Here is a 22,120-nt window from a genome sequence, read left to right on the forward strand (position 1 = left end):
CAAGCGCACGCCTGGGTGTATGGTAGTCTACTCGCTCAAGCGCACGCCTGGGTGTATGGTAGTCTACTCGATTAAGCGCACGCCTGGGTGTATGGTAGTCTACTCGCATATGCGCACGCCTGAGTGTATGGTAGTCTACTCGCTTATGCGCACGCCTGGGTGTATGGTAGTCTACTCGATTAAGCGCACGCCTGGGTGTATGGTAGTCTACTCGTTCAAGCGCACGTCTGAGTGTATGGTAGTCTACTTGCTTAAGCGCACGCCTGGGTGTATGGTGGTCTACTCGCTCAAGCGCACGCCTGGGTGTATGGTAGTCTACTCGCTCAAGCGCACGCCTGGGTGTATGGTAGTCTACTCGCTTATGCGCACGCCTGGGTGTATGGTAGTCTACTCGCTCAAGCGCACGTCTGGGTGTATGGTAGTCTACTCGATTAAGCGCACGCCTGGGTGTATGGTAGTTTACTCGCTCAAGCGCACGCCTGGGTGTATGGTAGTCTACTCGCTCAAGCGCACGCCTGGGTGTATGGTAGTCTACTCGATTAAGCGCACGCCTGGGTGTATGGTAGTCTACTCGCATATGCGCACGCCTGAGTGTATGGTAGTCTACTCGCTTAAGCGCACGTCTGGGGGAATGGTAGTCTACTCGCTCAAGCGCACGTCTGGGTGTATGATAGTCTACTCGCTCAAGCGCATGAATGGGTGTATGGTAGTCTACTCGCTTTGGTGCACGTCTTGGTGTATGGTAGTCTACTCGCTTATGCGCACGCCTGAGTGTATGGTAGTCTACTCGCTTAAGCGCACGTCTGGGGGAATGGTAGTCTACTCGCTCAAGCGCACGTCTGGGTGTATGATAGTCTACTCGCTCAATCGCATGAATGGGTGTATGGTAGTCTACTCGCTTTGGTGCACGTCTTGGTGTATGGTAGTCTACTCGCTTATGCGCACGCCTGAGTGTATGGTAGTCTACTGGCTTATGTGCACGCCTGGGTGTATGGTAGTCTACTCGCTCAAGCGCACGTCTGGTTGTATGGTAGTCTACTCGATTAAGCGCACGCCTGGGTGTATGGTAGTCTACTCGCTCAAGCGCACGCCTGGGTGTATGGTAGTCTACTCGCTCAAGCGCACGCCTGGGTGTATGGTAGTCTACTCGCTCAATCGCACGCCTGGGTGTATGGTAGTCTACTCGCTCAAGCGCACGTGTGGGTGTATGGAAGTCTCTCGCCCAAGCGCATGAATGGGTGTATGGAAGTCTACTCGCTCAAACGTACGTCTGGGTGTATGGTAGTCTACTCGCTTAAGCGCACGCCAGAGTGTATGGTAGTCTACTGGATTAAGCGCACGCCTTGGTGTATGGTAGTCTACTCGATTAAGCGCACATCTGGGTGTATGGTAGTCTACTCGCTTAAGCGCACGCCAGGGTGTATGGTGGTCTACTCGCTGAAGCGCACGCCTGGGTGTATTGTAGTCTACTCGCTTAAGCGCAAGTCTGGGTGTATGATAGTCTACTCGCTTAAGCGCACATCTGGATGTATGATAGTCTACTCGCTTAAGCGCACGTCTGGGTGTATGGTAGTCTACTCGCTTAAGCGCACGCCTGGGTGTATGGTAGTCTACTCGATTAAGCGCACGTCTGGGTGTATGGTAGTCTTCTTGATTAAGCGCACGTCTGGGTGTATGGTAGTCTACTCGCTTAAGCGCACATCTGGGTGATGGTAGTCTACTCGCTTAAGCGCACATCTGGGTGTATGGTAGTCTACTCGCTTAAGCGCACGCCTGGGTGTATGGTAGTCTACTCGCTTAAGAGCAAGCCTAGCGTGACGAGTCTAGAACGTCTACAGAGAGATTAAGTGTATAGTTTGCTTTTTTCTGTTTTCTTATTTATCTGAAACCTTACCAGGCTCGAATCTTGGACAAGACTTCCAGATTTCAAATTTTGCTTGCTTTTTCTAACCAGTATTTATGGTATTTATAGCTTAGTAACCCTTTTTAGCATGGTATCTTTTGGATACCAGCCTTCTCTCGGTAATGATTTCTAAACTGGTTTATAAAACGCCACAGAATTTTGTCTAAGTTCATTATAATACATTTCTCTGTAAATTGGAAAAAAACACCCCCTTTCTTTTTCCCCGAATGTTTTACCACCATGTCCTGTTTCAGGGCAGGCCATAAAATTTCCCCTCCCCCTACTTATTATCAATAATCATAAAGCGTCCGAACCCCACGGAGGTTCTCCGGCTTGTGCAATATGGCGAATATGCTGACTATTTATTTAGGTCAAGTTCAGAATAATTGGCTAATAATTAAGATTATGTTCCTATGTTATAGTGTTATCTGAAATTGCCGGTGGCGGTATACCTCTGACCGACGTCAAATGAGACTTGCAAGGCGCAAATGAAGCCTGAATCTTGCTATTGTAGTTCTTAAAGGAGTCAAACGTGCTTAGAATACTCGTTAAACTTTGAGTAGCGATCCCCTCTTAGACTATTATAGCTCTTCGTGGTGATCACATGCCCTTCCTGTCACAATTTGCAAATTTACTTACATGGTCTGTACGTCACAAGCGCCTCTTTGGTCAGCCTGTATCGCTCAAGCTTCACCAAACCATCAAAGTCTTCGCCTAACTCGGCCATTTCTCCGGCTAAAAAGCTTTCATCAAAGTTTAGCAGCTGGAAAGGGAGATACTTTTATAATAGAACACCATTCTCAATAAGCTGATGTCGAAATTCTACATGGAAATTATAAATTCACTTAGTCAATTAGTTATAGTTCGTTAATGATTCGTTAAGCGTTGACGCGATTGCCGACACGGACCGGAAGTGAGCGCGGCGCAAGTCCTACCACATGTACTTGCATGCCGCATAAGCGCGCCACGGTCGGTGTATGAGCCAAGACACGACAACTCCAACTAAACGGACAAACACAGATCGTAGTGAGCGTGAGGTTTATGCGCAGGTAAAAGCGGCAGCTATTTCTAGTTATGTTACAAGTCTAAACTGATTGTTGTCTGACGTGCAAAGGATTTGCAGCTATCCTAAAGAAAACATTACAGGAATAATAACGGCAGTATCAAGATTAGAAATCACTGATGCGATTCAATATCATGCAACGGCTGGTTTAATTACTGCTTGACCTTTCCCAAGAGCCGTATCACAAACACCGACTTTACATCATAGTACAACAGTGCTTTCGTAGCTGTTGAACAAATCAAGTGGATGTGTGGGGGTCTGAAGTCGATGTTTGCTACACGCAGCGGGGACTTTTCAGAACTGAGCGTAATTCCGCCCGACCCGTGGCTTGATATATGTGCTCTCAAATAATTTCAACTAGAACCCAAAGGAGTTTGAAGTTTTTTTTTTATGACAGAATGAACTGGCACAAGCCATCGCTGTTGATTGTGTGTATTTTGATCTTGACAAATGCTGGATTCACTGCAAAAAAGGAATTGTATATTGGCGGATTTTTCCCACTGAGTGGCGTCCCCGTTGCTTCATCTGGCAGAGACATCTTACCTGCGTGCAAGATGGCACTTGAAATGCTCAACAACCGCTCAGATATCCTACCGGACTACAGACTCAATCTTCTCGCACGGGATACAAAGGTAAACAAACCCAAGACGAAAACAAAAAACCATATGATATTAACACGAGTTCTAAGTTAGCCCCCCTTTAAACGATATGTATCCCAATTTGGCCCCCATATGTAGAATAATGAGCACTCGTTATGATATACTTCGCCCGACAATAAGACGCAGTTGCAAGACAAATATCGATCACTAAATTGAGTGAAAACTAATTATAAATATACTATTTGAGTAAAATAAACATTCCTGCGCTTACAAGGTTTTTATAGATAAACACCTCCCGATGTCTTAATGGGTTTGAAGTCATACATCCAAGATTAGAAACTAGTTGATCTTTCAACACTTCAATATAAAGATTTAACGAGAGATACGATTAGGGATCATCAAAGTTGCGGTTTTTGAAATTTGCGTAAAAAATGCACCGCTTTCGATAAAGAAATGACAATTGTTTATCCATTGTTATGTTTGCGACAGTTGGGACACATCCTTTGTATTTTCTCGCTTATTTAAAAACTTTATTTAAGTAACTTCACTAAGATTAGCCTAAAACCTGTTTTTTAGTCAATTTGTCGATGATATGTTAATCTGTCCTTATAAAAAATGTGAAAACAATTACTTCAAACATGTATTTTTATTTATTAGTCCGACTTTTTTTAAGAATTTGGGTTGGATTACTAAAACTACAAAGAACATTTTGCATTGCATGTTTCCTTGTTTACTCTTGCTTATAAGAAATGGGTCAACAACCCTCGGTAAAATCTAGAGTTTGCCCGTCCTCCCAGGACCCTTGCATGCCCGACCTGTGCTCGGTCAGGGGCGACCGCAGACGTGTGTATCCCCAAGGCGCTCGCGTAAGCTAGGATTTGTTGATGGGGGAGGGATGCTAGCTCACTATACAAGCCTACTTAGGGTGGGTGGGTTTGGTGTGTGTGTGTGTGGGGGGGGGATGCTAGCTCACTATACAAGCCTACTAGGGTGGGTGGGTGGGTTTGGTGTGTGTGTGGGGGGAGGGGGTGCGCTGGGTGAGCTTGCACCCCCCTTTGCTGTCAAATAATAGTTTTTCTATTGGAAGATCGTCAAGTAGTATTCATTATACATGAGCATGAGCACCCCTTCAGCACATTCTACGTCAAATACTGCCCTTTTCCCATATGAAGACTTTGACTGTGCAATCAACCCTTTACAGGCTTTACTGGTGCAGTCTGGTTCTGAGACCAGGGTATCATCTTGACTCGTCTTTATGCCTTAGGTCCCCGTGGATTTATTGCTCATACATTTACATATAATTTAGAAATGTTTCAAATTTAGAAATGTTTTGCGTTTTTTAAAATAAAAACGTGCAAGCCATGCTTGTTCGACAGGAGGTGCACACTTGAAACAATTTATTGATGATATCTGATAGTGAAATTCGACGCACGCCACGGGAGTTGTTTTCGTAATATTGGAATCGCATTGCAAAATGCAGGGAAAATTGCCTCGAATTACATGGCTTTAAACCTGAAAGGTCGCTAAAGCTCTGTTCAAACATCAGCTCCAGTATCAGTGTCTTGCCAGCGTCCGCTAGCAATGCTGGCGCTGTCTGAACGGGGTTGATCCGACTTTGGTGATAATGTTGTTTTGTTTTTTGTTTTTAATATTGAAAAAACTCTCATAATTTTTCAAAATACAAATTTCTTTGTAGTATTTTATACTTTATACATAGAATTGAGATGTTTTAACTGTAGGATGAATTGAAATTTACCGTGTGATTCAAGCGGTTTTAGTTCCCTACTGAGATGAGCATCTCACATTCATAGGGTTTCATAGCCTACGAAACCAAGCCTCACGCTAGTCGGATCGACGGGCTTTTTAAAAGTCTTAAAAGTCTGTCGAGGATTTCTCAGCCAAATCTCATGAGTCTTTCTACATTACAACTGAGAATATTTTTTCTAGAAACACACATTTAGATACATTGCGCTTGATCAAGGTCAACGACGCTTCCACTTGCCAACGTTGTTATTTTCCCTTTCCAATCATTACTCCCAATTCTAGACTGCTTACAGTTAACCCCTATATGGCAAAGTCAAACCCCTCTATCCTCGAGGTTGTACGTTCATTGCCAGTATGCTTTGTTCTTGATACAGTGTGACGTGGGGCACGGAATAAAGGTCTTGTACGAGTACCTGAGCCGCAGCACCCCGGTGATAACGCTCCTGGGCCCGGCCTGCTCCGCCGTGACTAAAGTTGTGGCCGAGGTGGCCTGGCACTGGAGCCTGTTACAGGTACGTAATGCCTGGTGCACACTAGTGACATGACGACATAATGACATAGGCGCGTGCACCCTTATGTTCATATGTTCAAGTGTGAATGGTTCGAGATTTTAACATAAGCCAAACATAACGACATAAGACAAAACACATGTTTTTTCTTTTATGTCATTATGTCCAGGTCGTTATGTCGGGCTTAAAAGAGTGCGCGCGCCTATGTCGTTATATCAATAGTGTGCACTAGGCATTACAGTAACACATGCAATCTGTAACTTAAAACATGCACGCCACATTAGGCGTAGCCAGGGGGTAGCCAAGGGGGAGAGACAATACGGGAGAAAATTTCTTGAAAGGGCCTTTTGGGCCCCCTCCTGTTAAAAATCCTCTCCTCCTCCGTCACTGACGCGTTTAGCGGTTTGTTCTTAGGTGTCGTATGCGTCAACAGCGTCTGACTTGTCGAACAAGGAAAAGTACCCGCTATTGTATCGTACTGTGCAGCCCGACTCAGCTTTTAACTCGGCGCGTGTCAGTGTTCTCGAGTTCTACGGATGGCGGAGGGTGGGCACGCTACGGCAAGACGACTTTGTATTCTCCTCGGTAAGCAAGGGTTACCGTATCGTGCTAAACAGGCCGTAGAATATTTCGAGATACTGGGAGGAGGAGGGGGGGGGGCATCTTCCCTCACCTTATTTTGGTTAGGGAAAACAGGGACATTTTCGCTCATTAATTACCCAAACTGTCATGACTTTTTGGTCCTGGTTAAAACATAATAAATTTCCTTTTTCATAATTCTGATCTACAACCAGCATGTCGCACTAAGTTTTTTTTCGTGTGGATGTGTTCATTTATCATTATTATAAATTTGGCGAGCATTGTGGCGTATTATACGGGCTCTAATGAACGTTTTGTCGGGCTCTAATATACTAAAGCCCGCTGCTCTAAGCCAATGAGAGGGCGAGGAAATTGCAGCGAGCCAATCAGAAGGAAGCAGGAATTCCCGCAATTCATTCAAACCGCTCGTCCCATCGCTTGCCGTGTTTGGTTGTGTTTTGACAACTACCAAAAAACAAACAGGAAAACATGGCTGAACACGACTCACAATTTTCTCAGCTTGATGAAGAGGAGCTTAAAAAAAATGGAAGAAGATTCTGTTCCCAAAAATACTAAAAAACAAACATCCTGGGCGATGAAAAAGTTCACCGAGTTTGCTGCGTTTGGGCTAAAATGAGCTCGAGTCGGGCCCAAAACATATTTACGCCCTCGAACATCAACTATATTGTTATTATATATTCGATGTGCTATACCTTAAGACTCCAATCTCGTGCCCAGGTTATGTCGGAGCTTCATCAAAGTCTCGAAGATCACAACATATCTGTGGTATCTCCAGAAACATTCTCCAAGGAGCCGCGCCGTCATCTGGAAGCCATCAAGGTGAGAAGTGAGACAAAAGGCAGATGGGTCAGAATGGCACATTTAAAAAGGGCGGTGTATATAACAGCACAGTACCTAATACGCATACCTCCTAGTTTCAAATTCCACTTTGAACATAGAAACACATTAACGGTGCGAGCTTCGGCTTAGGTCAAACCGTTTTCAAATACCAGCGAAATTTTACAGACCACTAGATTTTGAAAAGTTTTATGCTACGTTTCAGGGTTATTATCGCTGTTATAGGCATGCGCTTTGTCCCAGTTGGGGCATGCAGGCTATTTTTGTGTCCGTCTCGATTTGAAGGCTCTTGCCTGTAGTTCTTTGTAAATGTCGACGGAAATAGCAGAAGAGGTAGCAGTAGCAATGGCGTTGATGATGCTAGTCATAACTGTAATGATGACGAGGATGTGTTGTTTAAACTCAAAGGATCAAGACGCGCGGATCATTATAGGAATGTTCTACGAGGACGCGGCCCGTCGCGTGTTCTGCGAGGTAAGAAGTTTGCCAACAGACCCCAGGGGTGATGGGAGAAGGGACGGCGACATACCCCGAAGTGATAGTTATACCTTTTGCCGTGACAACATGGACAAGACAAAGCTGTGAAGAAAAAAACGGTTCCCTTTTGTTCCCTCTTAATGGAATGAAATTTTCCAATTCTCAAAATATAAGCTCAAGATTCCGCATATAAGGTGTTTCTCTAACCAAAAGCTTAGTTCCATATTTTAAAGAAATTTAGAAGATATGAAATTTAGATATTAGCGAGCAATGTTGGCTTTATTTCTGATCAGAGCACGAGTTCTCCCTTAAAACGAGAAGAATTCATACCTTTGAACATTTGAAAATTGCACTTCAAGCTTTCCATTCCATTAAAAAAACACTTTTTGATATGTTGGTTTACATAACATAAGGAACCTCAAAGAAACATTCAAACTTACCGAAGTTAACCAGACCTTATTTTGGGATCCGTCTTCTTTTTTCCTTATTTTACTTGTGTTATTCGTTCTTTTTTTATCCCTGCTTCTTCCTTCGTTGACTTCGCTAATGGAGCCGGCCCTAAGGGGAGTGGTTTTAAAATGGTGTATATTCTCGTATAGGCATACAAGCTGGGTATGTATGGATCCCAGTACGTATGGATACTTCTAGATTGGGCAGATAACCAACAATGGTGGCTCACGCCAGACGACGACGTAGATTGTACCGCTGACCAGATGGCAAGCGCCGTTACTGGCTATTTTTCGATTGATAGCGTCAACCTGGAGAGAACTGATAAGCCAGGAATATCAGGACTGGTGAGGAAATTCTTTTAGATTTCCATTATTTAAGAAATTGCTCTCAAAGGCGTCGCTGGGCTGGAGTGGTTAAGGTTAGGAAAGCGAATAATAACAATAAAATGGCCTTGTAAAATCCGGTTTTCAGCCTACTCTCTCACTGATTTTCTGACCGATTGCCTGCTTGTCAAGGATAAAATTGATTAAAATGTCAGGCCTAATTAAAAAAATATTCTAGGATTCAGTTGAAGCTCTTAAGCTTAATCGATTAATTGCGTATCTGTAGATGACTTTCGTTGTCTCTGGAGCACTTTCGACTCAATTCGAATTCACTTCTCTGCTTTTATTTCGTACTCACATTCTATTCTACTTAAATCCTTTTTAAAGACCAGCAAGGAATTCCTGAAAGAGTTCAGTCGATACCACCCAAATGGCACCGCGAACCTTTACGTGCCTTACGCATTCGACTCGATGTGGATGATCGCGCTTGCGCTTAACAACACCGCTGGACAATTACACAGACAAAACAAGAGCCTAGACCAATTCCGCTATGGCGACCATGAAATGGCGAGACTTCTTCAGCGGTCTACTGAGAGTTTGGTATTCAGGGGAGTTACGGTAAGGAAAAGGGTTGCGGTTTCTGTGACCAACATGATAGATCGGAATATAATTTCAATTCTGTAGACAGGGGTGATTCAGTGACGGATCACGCTCATTTCAAAAACCAAACAGTAAAGTTAAATGAAAGGCCGTCATTTTTATTAATTCTAGGGGATGATAGAGTTTAGCAAAAAAGGAGAAAGAAAACAGCCAGTGTGGATCAACCAGCTGCAAGGTACTGTGTAGGTCAACAAATCTCATAGCCCTCACTTCACACACAACAAAAAAGGTCTATCCCCGTTTCCCTGCTCTTTCCGAAACCTATGATGGACCCTCTTGGATATTCTGCCCTAACCCAAATTCATGGTCCACTGAAAACCCATGTCTCTGAAAAGGGGAGTAGTGCTAAAAATGTCCATTCTTGACTGACCCTTTGTGTGTGTATCAGAATGGCGCCCAGTACACGTGGGTCTCTACGATCCAGTCAATAACAAGATTATGCAGAACACAACGCTGCCTATCTGGCAAGGTAGAACAATGATTTTTTTTCTCTTTTCTTGACATTCGAATTGTAATCGATCCTATGACCAAATAAACACGCTAGTCCCTGGCGTTTTTTTTTTGGTGTCCTGCGCGGTTTGGGTTTCCTGTGTTTGATAATGTGACGTCAGTACAGGAATCCCAAACAGTATTAGGGTAACTAAGCACCATTCGACTTCACAAATACGCTAAATCGTGGATTACTCACAATTCCTTGTTACAGGTGACGGTCCCCCGTCAGACGGCCTTGTACATTACTTGTCCAGAGTGGAACACGTCACCTTATCGTTGCTATGGGTTACCATCGTCCTTGGAATGATTGGCATTCTTCTAGCGTCGGGGTTTCTATGTTTCAATGTTAGATATCGAAATCACAGGTAAGGAAAAACCAAGCTACAAATATATTACATTAGTACCGATTGGTGGTGATTCGCACCCGAATAGTCCCCAGGCACCTCCGAATGGAGCCGATAACATTACTACTACTAATAATAAAATAAGATATGCAGTTAGATACGAGAAGTACCGAGTTATATCCGAATGGTGCCGATTACATACGAATGGTACCGAATCACTTCCAAATGGTACCGTCCAACCCCATAGTAATACCATGGCACCAAACAGCACCTTTTTGATTAAGGGTTGGAAGACCCGTGTTTCTTCGGGGTCAGTACGCAGCTCTTACAAGCTGCAATTTGATTGGGCAAATGAACAATATCCGCACCTCGACACAAAGAACTAGAAGAATAGAGACAAAAGAACTCCTTTGTAGAACAAAGATAATAGGAGACAAAGCAGCTGCGTACTTACTCTTTCTTCGGAGAGGTACCAATGACGCGCGTCATCAAAGAGTGCATTTCACTAAAAGATAACCAGAATGTTAAGCGTGGCTCACCGAGATTTCTGTTTTGTGTTAACTTCTAGCTACATCAAGTTATCCAGCCCAAATCTGAATAACGTCATTATCGTCGGAGCGATTCTAATCTACATGTCAATCATACTGGTTGCCATGGATGGGCGAACAGTAAGCCCCGCCTCTCTGACACATATATGCACGGTAAAGCAGAATAATGCCAACGTTCTATTTTAGTAACTTTTACTATTTAACAGCAATAGTCATGTCATGAAAATCTTAAAATATGATGGGTATAATCATGCGCGTTGATAGCGGTTAGGGTACGCGCAAAGACTCTCTACCCTCTTTACTTCCTCCCACTCAAAAATGCGCTATTTCAAGTATATTCAGATATCGCACCCCTCCCCCCACAGCGAATTTTAGATATCTATCTGATTGAAAAAAGATAACTAAAATACTATGGATGTTATATAGGATTTCCTCATGTTTGGACACTTGCCTTGTTTATTTCGAAGACAACGAGCTACCTCCTTGTATCGGGTGGAGCCTAGCTAAACACTTACGCGTTGTGATGTTATTTAGGGCGTTAGCATACAGATGTAACATTGGGTAAAGCCTGGCTAGACACTTGGCGCTTTCTATAAAACCTTTAACGTACTGCAACTTCCATTTCGTAGGCGACGAGCTACCTCCTTGGTATCGGGTATAGTCTGGCTGTTGGCGCCATGTTCTCAAAGACTTGGCGTGTCCACCAAATCTTCAACAAAGTAAAACCCAAGAAAAAGGTAAAATCACCTCGCTTATGCCTGGTGCACAATAGTGATATAACGACATGGGCGCGCGCACTCTGTTAAGCCCTACATAACGACATGGACATAATGACATAAGGGGACAAAACATGTTTTTTTCTCTTATGTCGTTATGTAGGGCTTATGTCAAAATGTCGTCCATTCACACTAGAACATAACAAGATAAGAGTGCGCATATTTTTAAAGAAGACTTTTTTATAAGATGCAGGTTTTTGTTATTTTTTTATGTGATGTAGGTATTTCAATACGTTTTATGTGACACAGGTTTTTCAAGACAGTGAGCTCATTGGTCTAGTTGTATTGATGATTGCTGTGGACTTGGTTGTGTTCAGTCTCTGGGCCGGTGTAGACCCACTGACGTATAGACTACAACAGTCAGGCGAGGTATATCACTCTCTCCCACATACAAATCAGGCGAGGTATATCACTCTCACATACAAATCAGGCGAGGTATATCACTCTCTCCCACATACAAGTCAGACGAGGTATATCACTCTCTCCCACATACAAGTCAGACGAGGTATATCACTCTCTCCCACATACAAATCAGGCGAGGTATATCACTCTCTCCCACATACAAGTCAGGATAGGTATATCACTTTCTCCCACATACAAATCAGGCGAGGTATATCACTCTTTCCCACATACAAGTCAGACGAGGTATATAACTCTCTCCCACATACAAGTCAGACGAGGTATATCACTCTCTCCCACATACCAGTCAGACGAGGTATATCACTCTCTCCCACATACCAGTCAGACGAGGTATACCACTCTCTCCCACATACCAGTCAGACGAGGTATATCACTCTCTCCCACATACAAATCAGACGAGGTATATCACTCTCTCCCACATACAAATCAGGCGAGGTATATCACTCTCTCCCACTCACCGCTGCAAAACATATACCGCTTTTAAAAATGCCACATTTTAGGCTTTCAACTCAACGTACTCTATTACTTATTGAATGGAAAGGCGTATAAATTTTACCGGGAAAATTTCGGGAAGACTTGAGGAATTGAGTTTGGATAAAAAAATGCACAAGTGTTTTGCCTATCACAACATCATCAGGTGCAGTTTTGTATATATGTGAATCTATCCAAATCAAACACGTTCCTTAACCTCATTGGCTTACCTAAAAAAAAAAGAACAAAGTACTGGCAAGGTGGCTTCGGCAGCGCGCGTCGCATTGTAAAAGCTTACACACTTGATATATTCTGCCATAGGCCATCCGAGAAGGTGACGTCATGGTCACGCCATTCTACGAGTCGTGTCACTCAAAACACTCCACCACATGGCTATACATTATTATGGGATACAAGGGGCTTATCCTATTGGTGGGCTGCTTCATCTCCTGGGAAACGCGTAAGGTGAAGGTCAGGGCTTTGAATGACTCTCGCTTTGTGGGGATGAGTGTGTATAACATCGTGCTGGCTGTGGTCATCGGTGGACCGTTAACACTGCTGATAGGCGGAGACAGGGACTCTTTCGTCGCACTCTATTCCTTTTTTGTCTTCTTCCCGACGAGCATCTCGCTTTGCCTTCTATTTGTACCAAAGGTATGATTTTATGCGGTACTACAATGCACATATTATCCATAACCTTTCAGCCGCCATTCCATAATGTTGCCAATTTTAGAGAGCATCTATTTCCATCGACTGATTATTTCGATATTTCTTCCATAAATATTATGGGAAGAATAAAACAAAGTTGTGGACTGAATAGGTCTAGGATAGGTGAATAGATTACTTGAATGATCAAAAGCTAAGCGGAACAAAGTAGTAATGGCAGTTGTTGTTTTTGAAATTTCTGCAACCCTCTATAAGTCGACAGTTGATGTCGATTTAAATCGTGCAAATCTAAAAAAAGTCAATACTTTATAAAACATTAGGTATTACACTAGGGAGAAATTGCAATGAAAGCCTTAACTAAAGGTGCATCCAGCCGCTTTATAAATCAAGCAAGGGTTCTTGACACGTGATGTCATCACTCAACCATTAATCTTGCTTGTAATAGAGACATATTGTCACCAGACTCAATGCTACCATGACACATTCTTATTGTTTTTTCAAGATACGAAAAGTCCGCAAACACGCCGAAGAATTTCTGCGGTTCCAGTCCCTCTCGGCCATGCGCATGAGCAGTGAGTACAGAGACAACAGCTACTCGTCCTCGTCCACTGATCACGTGACTATACTGAGATTGCAGACAGAGCTAGCGCAGGTGAAACGTGAACTGGAGCATCATAAAGCTACGACAAAGACGAGCGAGGACCCTCTACCAGTCAATAGGAAGTTAAGGTGAGCGTCATTGAGCTATGTTCAAGATGTAAGATGTGTAAGCATCAGCTACCTCAACGAGTTAAGGTGAGCGCATTGTACTGCAGCCAAAACGAGCGGAGAGCATATAAGGTGAACATATAAAGCTGTGACCAAGACGAGCAAGAACCCGTTACCCGTCAATAGGAAGTTAAGGTGAGCATCCTAGAGGTCCTATTCGAGGACCAACCAGACTCGAGTTGATTCTGGAAAGAGTTAAAAATATAACAATTTATGAACACTGGGGTGTATTTTCTCGACGTTTCGGCAATGCTGCCTTCATCAGGATTAACGGTAAATTGACCGTATATAAGAGCATAAGGCAGTCATTGCAAAGGACCAAAAACACTAGCTGAATGAGTTAGGTAAGCGTCATAGTGCTGTAACCGAGGAGAGCGGGGACCGGTTACCAATTTAAGGGAGCATACAGATCTAAGTCCAAGATGAAAGACAAAGCGTGAATTCCAGCGTGAAAATAGGGAGCTACGGTGGGCATCCGTTTAGCAAAAGGTGATGCAAGGCGTGGGGAAGATCTCTACATTGGGGACTTTGAATATTTTTTTTGAATATTTTTTTATATGGACGTTCTCGTGACTCATCACATTCTGCACGAGCCTGATTTGGGGGACGTAAATGAGCCACTAAAGTGCGCTTGTCACAAACTCGCCTTCTTAAGTAATGGAGCGATCTAGTCAATTGCGTTAAAACCTTACCATTTTATTTCATTTTAGTTTTGATCAAGATGTTAGAACTGACCACCGCACAACTAGTGACGAAAACACATCACGACCAACGCGCTCCGAGACATGCCAAGATCTGTCCCAATTTCAGTCCACCCCGATGGGGGTGCAGCGTCGCTGTAATACATTCTCAGTTCCAGACCACAATGTGACCGGGTCGGACGATGGATCGGCTACGTTGGTTAACCTGAAACTAGAGAATGCCGGACTGAGACGTGAACTCAAGGAATCGAAGATCAGCGAAGCCGGGAAAATGTGTAAAATTTTGTACCAGAACGCCGAACTTAACAGGTAAAACAACCCCACTACCTCTCACATGTCCTCTATCTATTTCTCGCCTCTTTTCCTTTTCACCATCGATTTCTTCACCTCTTCCCCCCCCCTCTTTCTTTCTCTTTTCTTTTCTCGTCATTTTTTCCTTTCGACTAATTATCCTTTTTCCCTCCATTTTTACTTACATACCTCCCTTCCACACCTTTTTTCTCCCTTGCCGCGTCTATTTGTTTTCTTCATTACCTCACACTCATCTCTCTACTCCTGCCATATCTCCTCTAAAACCCCCTTTTATACGCTGCCATATCCCCTCTAAAACCTCTTCTAATACGCTGCCATATCCTAACTAAAACGTCCTCTAATACGCTGCCATATCCCCTCTAAAACCTCCTCTATTACGCTTACATATCCCTTTCCCCTACACTCTCCCCTATCTTCGCGCTAACACCTCCCCCAATCCTTTTCATAGTCGCCAACCCTTCTGTCCACATTTCCCCAACCCCTCTAACGTACCCTAACCTCTTCCCATAACCCCCCTTTCTCCTACCAACCTCCCCTATACTCCCCCTTCTATTTCTCTTTCCTCATTACCAACTTCTCTACTAAGCGACCACACTGTATTTTATACCTGTATTTTAAAAACACTTGATTGAGGCTACACTGACAGCCTGATAGAGTTAATAAGATTGAACAGTACATTTGTCTGAAAGTCTGAAGAGAAGCTAAATGGGCAAGTATGAATTCAATTATACCCTATAAATGTAGTAGAGGTTTACTATCCAGGGCTTGAGTGACATGAGTGAGGGATTTTTAAAGGGTGACCACTCATAAAGGTATCACTATTTATTAATTATTTTTTCTTGGTACAGGAAACTTGAAGAGCTAAGTCTCAAGCAGCGTGCAGGGAGCACCGACGAGGAAGAAGTTGTATCGAGACTAATGCGCGAGAATACAGAGCTCAAGCGACAACTCGGTGAGGTCAGCATCCTGAACTCCGTCTGGTGTGACGTGACCCCGAGGCTGTCACGCAAGGCCCGTCACGATAGCAACACTGGCCGTGACGACATCAAGGAGGTAATCACTTGCGAATCACTGGCTGGTTATACTTTTGAGATGAGATCAATTCTCAAGTTATCGCAAAATTCGATCTAAATTATCGCCAAACCTTTCTGACAGATATTGTTGCCTTTTCACACACTCAGCATGTAGCAACGATCACAAAATAGAATCTGCTAACAGCAGAAATTTTCGAAAAGATAGTAACTAGCTAATGGCACGATAATGCAGTCCTGTTTTGTGGACCACCAGAACATTGTGAGTGTTAGGCACTACGCAACGACTGTCCGTGCTGGCTGAAATTATTCTACTCGAAACCCTAGTATAATGGCAACGAATGCTATCTTGGATATCATGCATATCATCTTAGTAGCAGGTGATGGGGCACTGAAGGCGTGTGCATTAAATATGTTCTTAATGTTTCTGTATCGTGACCCCCTTCCCACCAATATCTCGAGGCCAGCAACAGCTATGCTGGGGGGGGTGGGGGGGGGGGTGGGTTGGGAAGTTTACCGGTAAAAATAACCGTTATGTTTTTCCATAGCTAAACAAGCTGCTGACCGTTGACCTTGGAGGCGCAGGTCGTTCCTGTTCCTTCACACGTCTCAACCGTCTGTCACCTATTGGTAAATCCCAGTCCTCCCTCGATCAGCTTGAACCTAAAGATTCATTAGCGAGGCCTGAGCATGAGAAGGGTGAAGTCGAGGTAACGATAATGATTGACGATACAACGAGCCTTATCGATACTCAAGGGTCGGATTCTATGAAAGAATACACTAAAAACGGACATGGCGATGGTAAATCTGGAACTACTTCGAATGAAAATATATCCGCAAGCGTCAACGGTGGATTTATTTTTGATGAAGGTCCATCTGTGACATCGGACGGTAAAAAGAAAGTTTCAAGAACAGTTAACGATCATAGCGAAAATACTGATCATAATGATCGTAGCGATCGTGGTGATCGTAATATTCGTAGCGATCAGGACGAGTTGAAGAATTTTGATGAGTTACTTTGCGAGAAAACCAGGCTTGCAACGCAACGCCTCCTAAAGAAGCCGTCAAATAATGATGTTACGTCACATGGTATTCCACCAATCAGAAGGGGACAGATTGAAAGCACGGCTAGTGACTCTGGAATGGAATCAGCCCCAGTCTCTCCCCAACACCCGTTTGTGTTGGCTTATAATGAGCGCATGCCTTCGACTACTGAAGCCGCTGACCAGACATTTAGTAAACGCAGGAAAAAGTCAAAACAAGATAGAAAAACACACATCGAGAAAGTCGAGAAAACATTTTTTGTATAAAACCTTATTTTATATATTTTTAAAAAAATATTGTATTTTTGCATGCGTATTTAAAACTATGTATCTTACAAATTATCATAAAACCTGAAGGGCCTAAAGCATAGCCATGCCAAACAGGCTAGTAGCAAAATAAAAAAAAAATCACGTCTTTTACACATTTCAAGCTTTGTAGACGAAACGCGCACTGTACTTTACCTGTGAGCCTGCCTTGATTATTCCAAGACTCTAGAATGACTTCTTCGGTTTGATTTGTGTATGATTCTCAGTCTGAGACTCCGAATTGAACACAAGAGAACTTTTAAACCATTTGGGTCTGTCAAGTTGTCATGGCCGCCATTGTTGTTTTAAACAGCATTATCCAAAAATCGCAGCAAATTTGTACAAAATAATAATACAGAGTATTGATCTGCCGACAAAACAAAACATTCAATTACTTTTCAACACCACGCAGCTCTTGCAATACATCATGCAATACATCTCAGCACCGCATGTAACATGGTGAACAGACAGCGCAACGTTGCCCTTCAGGTCCTCTTAATGTTAGTTTGTCTAGCACAAGACACCAGAGGTCGTTATTCTCACCCATCTCCATCATGTCGTCTATGCTAGCTTGGCGGAAATCTACCACCCAACTAAATGTACGGATAACAGCTCTTCGGTGATACCACCATGTCATCTAGTAGCTTGGTGCTGGGCGATCTATCGTGTTTCCATCTTGTCGTCTGCTAGCTAGTTAGTTAGTTAGTCAGTTAGTTAGTTAGTTAATTAGTTAGTTTGCTGATTAGTTAGTCAGTTGTTAGTTTAGTCTAAGTTACTAAGTTTTTAATAATTTATATAAAATATTGTTACCTTAATTTTTATATTGTAAAGCGCCACTGGATTCATAGTAGAAGTGGCGCTATAAAAATCGATTATTATTATTATTACATCATAGAAAGTCATTGCTACGACCAAACTCAATTCATAGACAATAGCTCTTTAGTTATTCCATCTTGTCGTCCCATGGCTTGTCTTCAGACGATCTACCACCCAACTCAATAGTGTTTCGATCATGTCTTCTACGCTAGCTTGGCATCAGAAGGTCGTTACTACCGCTCAACTCAATGTACGGATAACAGTTCTTCATTGTTTCTATCTCGATGAAATCACGCCTGTCAGAAAAGGTCAATAGGCGTGTGAGCGCGAGGTGCACCTCGGGAAATCCGATCCTCTTGATAGGCTCCTCCTCCCAGCACGACAACATGACGTCATACAGCTCATCTGGGCAGTGCAATGGCTTCTCCATGCGATACCCAGTTAGTAATCGTTTTAACAAATACCGGGAGGGCACTCCTGGGTAAGGGGACCCCCCCAGGGTAAATATCTCCCATAGCACGACACCATACGACCAGACGTCCGATTTCCTTGTGAAAATGTTATGATGGAGTAACTCTAGTGCCATCCATTTAACTGGGAATTTACGCTGCTTATCCTGTTTTCCCGAGCTTAGCACTTTACTGGCTTTATTGTCTCTTGAGAATCCAAAGTCCGCGAGTTTTGGGTTTGCATGGCTGTCAAGGAGGATATTCCTGGCGGCTAGGTCCCCGTGTATAATTCCACATTCCGCTATGTGGACTAACCCTTCACATACTCCCAATGCCAGCCTCAACAGCTCATGCTCGCTAACATCCGCATAGATCAGCCCATTTTGAGCCCGCATTCGCCGCACGTGATCCAGCAGATTGCCGCCAGAGAGGTACTCGGTCACTACGAGCAGCGGTTTCTCGACGGAGCATGCGCCGATGAGTTTGACGATGTTCGGGTGGTTCCCAATCTGCTGCATAATAAGTAGTTCAGCGTGGAGTTTGCGCTCCTCCTCGTCACTATCGATCTCGTTGCTTACCCGCGCGTACTTAACCGCCACCACTTCAGTGTTGTTATCTGTTGAAAGGAAAAGAGTGCCTTTTTCAAGACAGATAGATAGACAGACGGACAGAGACAGGCAGGCAGGCAGGCAGGCAGGCAGGCAGGCAGGCAGGCAGGCAGGCAGGCAGGCAGGCAGGCAGGCAGGCAGGCAGGCAGGCAGGCAGGCAGGCAGGCAGGCAGGCAGGCAGGCAGGCAGGCAGGCAGGCAGGCAGGCAGGCAGGCAGGCAGGCAGGCAGGCAGGCAGGCAGGCAGGCAGGCAGGCAGGCAGGCAGGCAGGCAGGCAGGCAGGCAGGCAGGCAGGCAGGCAGGCAGGCAGGCAGGCAGGCAGGCAGGCAGGCAGGCAGGCAGGCAGGCAGGCAGGCAGGCAGGCAGGCAGGCAGGCAGGCAGGCAGGCAGGCAGGCAGGCAGGCAGGCAGGCAGGCAGGCAGGCAGGCAGGCAGGCAGGCAGGCAGGCAGGCAGGCAGGCAGGCAGGCAGGCAGGCAGGCAGGCAGGCAGGCAGGCAGGCAGGCAGGCAGGCAGGCAGGCAGGCAGGCAGGCAGGCAGGCAGGCAGGCAGGCAGGCAGGCAGGCAGGCAGGCAGGCAGGCAGGCAGGCAGGCAGGCAGGCAGGCAGGCAGGCAGGCAGGCAGGCAGGCAGGCAGGCAGGCAGGCAGGCAGGCAGGCAGGCAGGCAGGCAGGCAGGCAGGCAGGCAGGCAGGCAGGCAGGCAGGCAGGCAGGCAGGCAGGCAGGCAGGCAGGCAGGCAGGCAGGCAGGCAGGCAGGCAGGCAGGCAGGCAGGCAGGCAGGCAGGCAGGCAGGCAGGCAGGCAGGCAGGCAGGCAGGCAGGCAGGCAGGCAGGCAGGCAGGCAGGCAGGCAGGCAGGCAGGCAGGCAGGCAGGCAGGCAGGCAGGCAGGCAGGCAGGCAGGCAGGCAGGCAGGCAGGCAGGCAGATTTAAATTATTTAAAAAAAATTAAATATTAAACAAACTTTTGCAGAAATAAAACAATCCCAAGAATTTAAAGTACCTCTCTGAAGTGTAGCTTGGTAAACAACACCAAACGCACCAGCTCCAATCTGCTCCATGAGGTTCAACTGTGTTCGAGGGATCTCTAAATCCTGTATTATTCCGCAGACCTCTGCAAACAAATATCAAAACACTTCATCGAGACAGTTTCGAAAGAACAAATTTTTGTCACATTTTGACCTTACTTAATCGTCTCGTCCTCTTCTTTCACGCTATTTTTTTTTCTTGTTTACAAACAAAGCGGACACATGCTTCATTGCGGCCAGCAATATAATATATGCATATTTTTAGAAATTCATGAGTAGACAAGAATATTGTTTCACGCTTTTCATGTATTAAACAATTTTTAATTGCTAAAGTGCAAAATCGGCTCATAGAATATCTAAAATTTGCGGTCTATAAATCTATACTCCCTAGTATCATTGTAAAAATAACACAACAATACTTGATGAATATCGAAACTGAAATGCTGTATGTTGTTATTTCACCGGGGTTCACCGGCAAGCTGATTAATGGCTGGGCGATGAACATAACACGAAAATGTTTAACTTCTTACCTTGGGTTTCCTTAATCCTGTCGCTTGTCTTGTGATAACTTTCGGAGCTTGCAGTAGGTGGGACAGGGCTGTGACGAGGACTAAATCCTCCCTTCTTCAACCTTTTCATCGCTCCAAACCCAAACAAACTTAAAGTTTATCCCATTATGAGAACTCTTTTATGTTAATTTAATCTAGTTAGAACACGTGAAATAGTATTGGTCTTCGGATATGCTTCAATTCCAAGGAGTGATTTCAAAAAGCAAACAGTTCGCTATTCGCACGCATCAAATTTGTTTGAGTGTACCGTCGATGATGATTGAGCAATGATATTCATAGATGGTGGTGCTGCGATTCAATCCATGAATTTTAATTGTCATTTATCATATTTTGACGTCACATGGAAACCACCGCATGAGTGGTGATAATTTATACAATTTCTCTTTAAATTTGGTCAAATGATATTCCTATCAAATAAGTATGAGAGGTGACAGACCCTGTGATGGTTATAACAGAGGATAAGCCAAATATCACGGTGGCTAACTGTAGTCTCCCTCGCAGCCGTTCTGGACTTGTCACGCTAGGCGGCGCTTCAGCCCAAGTTGGGGTTTTCTGGTTACAAGCTCAGAACGACTGCGAGGCAGACCAACTAACTCGGGAATTGAAAGATGTTTTGAAGCACATATTGGTACCATATGGGCACCTTGTACCGTGACAATAAAGTGGATTTCAAAATGCCGTGCAACAAAATGTAGTCATAATGTGCAGGTGTTAACGCAGGATTGGCTAAGGAGGGGGGGGGGGGGGGGGGGTGCCCAGTTATGGACATCATATGGCAAGCATAGTATTTGAAGATTCCTTAATCGGAAATGACCCTCTTTTTCTCTTTTGGCCGATCCTTGTGTACTCGCCTGGCATATCAATATTTGGGTGACCTTCAAACCCGCTCGGTCAATCTCTGGGAGGCCTGGGTCTAAGGGCTTTTCAAGATTAGTGAGATGAAAATTTAACCAAGCTGTCAGGTTTTTTTGGACAAATTCTTGCCACGAGTCTCAAAATGACAGGAATCAGCATTTTTCACTATATTTTCTGGAGATCAGGGAGCGGGAAAACTTTAGCTCTTCTAAATATGGGCATCAATGACCATATAAGGCAATGCAAACGAAGGACACTATCCTTGGGGAATATTTTTGATATGTGTAATAGTCAAGCCAGAACAAAAGAGAACAAAGATATTACACTGTATTAGTACTAAATGAACAAAATAGTATTTCACAGGATTTAGAATACCACTATACTATGTTTGTGTTTGCATAGGCTTCCCTCATTTCCCTCGAAAATCCCTCTCGAGAAGAGGGGGGGGGGGGGGGGGGAGGGGTCCTGGTGTCTTAGCTGCTGGAAATTTGGTGATGTAAAAACGTAAAGGTAACGCAGGCGTTGGTAGGTTCTTCCCAAACTACTTCAGCAAGTCTTATATCGGCCATCTCGAGTATCAATCATTAGGAATTATTTTACGGATTAACGAAACTATTTTAATTTTCAACATGGGGACAGGGGGACGATAGTCAGTAGAGACAATATTGAATATATACACACAGGATTCTCTTTATAGTATGAACAGATTAAATGCGGAATTACAGGTCATAGTTTCGA

At 44.3% G+C, this 22,120-nt stretch overlaps 3 protein-coding genes across 7 annotated transcripts in view; 1 reads left to right on the forward strand and 2 right to left on the reverse strand.

Annotated features, from left to right (window-relative positions):
• LOC116603049 (transmembrane protein 272) overlaps positions 1-2,752 on the reverse strand; it is a 41,013-nt gene extending 38,261 nt beyond the window's left edge. For all 4 annotated transcript variants that reach the window (XM_032363996.2, XM_048733516.1, XM_048733515.1 and 1 more), the window contains exon 1: positions 2,543-2,752. In XM_032363996.2, the coding sequence (XP_032219887.1) occupies positions 2,543-2,630 (88 nt within the window). In that variant the 5' untranslated portion in view covers positions 2,631-2,752. The remainder of the gene's footprint in view (positions 1-2,542) is intronic.
• Positions 2,753-2,865: 113 nt separating this feature from the next.
• LOC5519257 (gamma-aminobutyric acid type B receptor subunit 2) lies at positions 2,866-17,965 on the forward strand. Its single transcript, XM_001639124.3, has 18 exons — positions 2,866-3,598; positions 5,704-5,841; positions 6,253-6,423; positions 7,156-7,257; positions 7,684-7,749; positions 8,352-8,546; positions 8,913-9,143; positions 9,297-9,360; positions 9,574-9,654; positions 9,889-10,042; positions 10,590-10,722; positions 11,199-11,306; positions 11,595-11,714; positions 12,558-12,890; positions 13,405-13,631; positions 14,381-14,680; positions 15,532-15,736; positions 16,263-17,965. The coding sequence occupies exons 1-18, from the start codon at positions 3,302-3,304 to the stop codon at positions 17,022-17,024; spliced, it is 3,687 nt and encodes a 1,228-aa protein (XP_001639174.3). The 5' UTR covers positions 2,866-3,301; the 3' UTR covers positions 17,025-17,965.
• Positions 17,426-20,881, reverse strand: LOC5519199 (mast/stem cell growth factor receptor Kit). 2 transcript variants are annotated; one of them, XM_048733511.1, is made up of 3 exons: positions 20,489-20,881; positions 19,934-20,044; positions 17,426-18,965 (listed from the first exon to the last, which is right to left on the reverse strand). In XM_048733511.1, the coding sequence occupies exons 1-3, from the start codon at positions 20,595-20,597 to the stop codon at positions 18,088-18,090; spliced, it is 1,098 nt and encodes a 365-aa protein (XP_048589468.1). In that variant the 5' UTR covers positions 20,598-20,881; the 3' UTR covers positions 17,426-18,087. The 2 variants fall into 2 exon arrangements, with proteins under 2 accessions (XP_048589468.1, XP_048589469.1); XM_048733512.1 differs by having other exon boundaries at positions 17,426-18,944; positions 20,489-20,864.
• Between the last annotated feature and the right edge of the window lie 1,239 nt (positions 20,882-22,120).

The sequence above is a fragment of the Nematostella vectensis genome, chromosome 10, assembly GCF_932526225.1.
Source record: "Nematostella vectensis chromosome 10, jaNemVect1.1, whole genome shotgun sequence".
NCBI lineage: Eukaryota > Metazoa > Cnidaria > Anthozoa > Actiniaria > Edwardsiidae > Nematostella > Nematostella vectensis.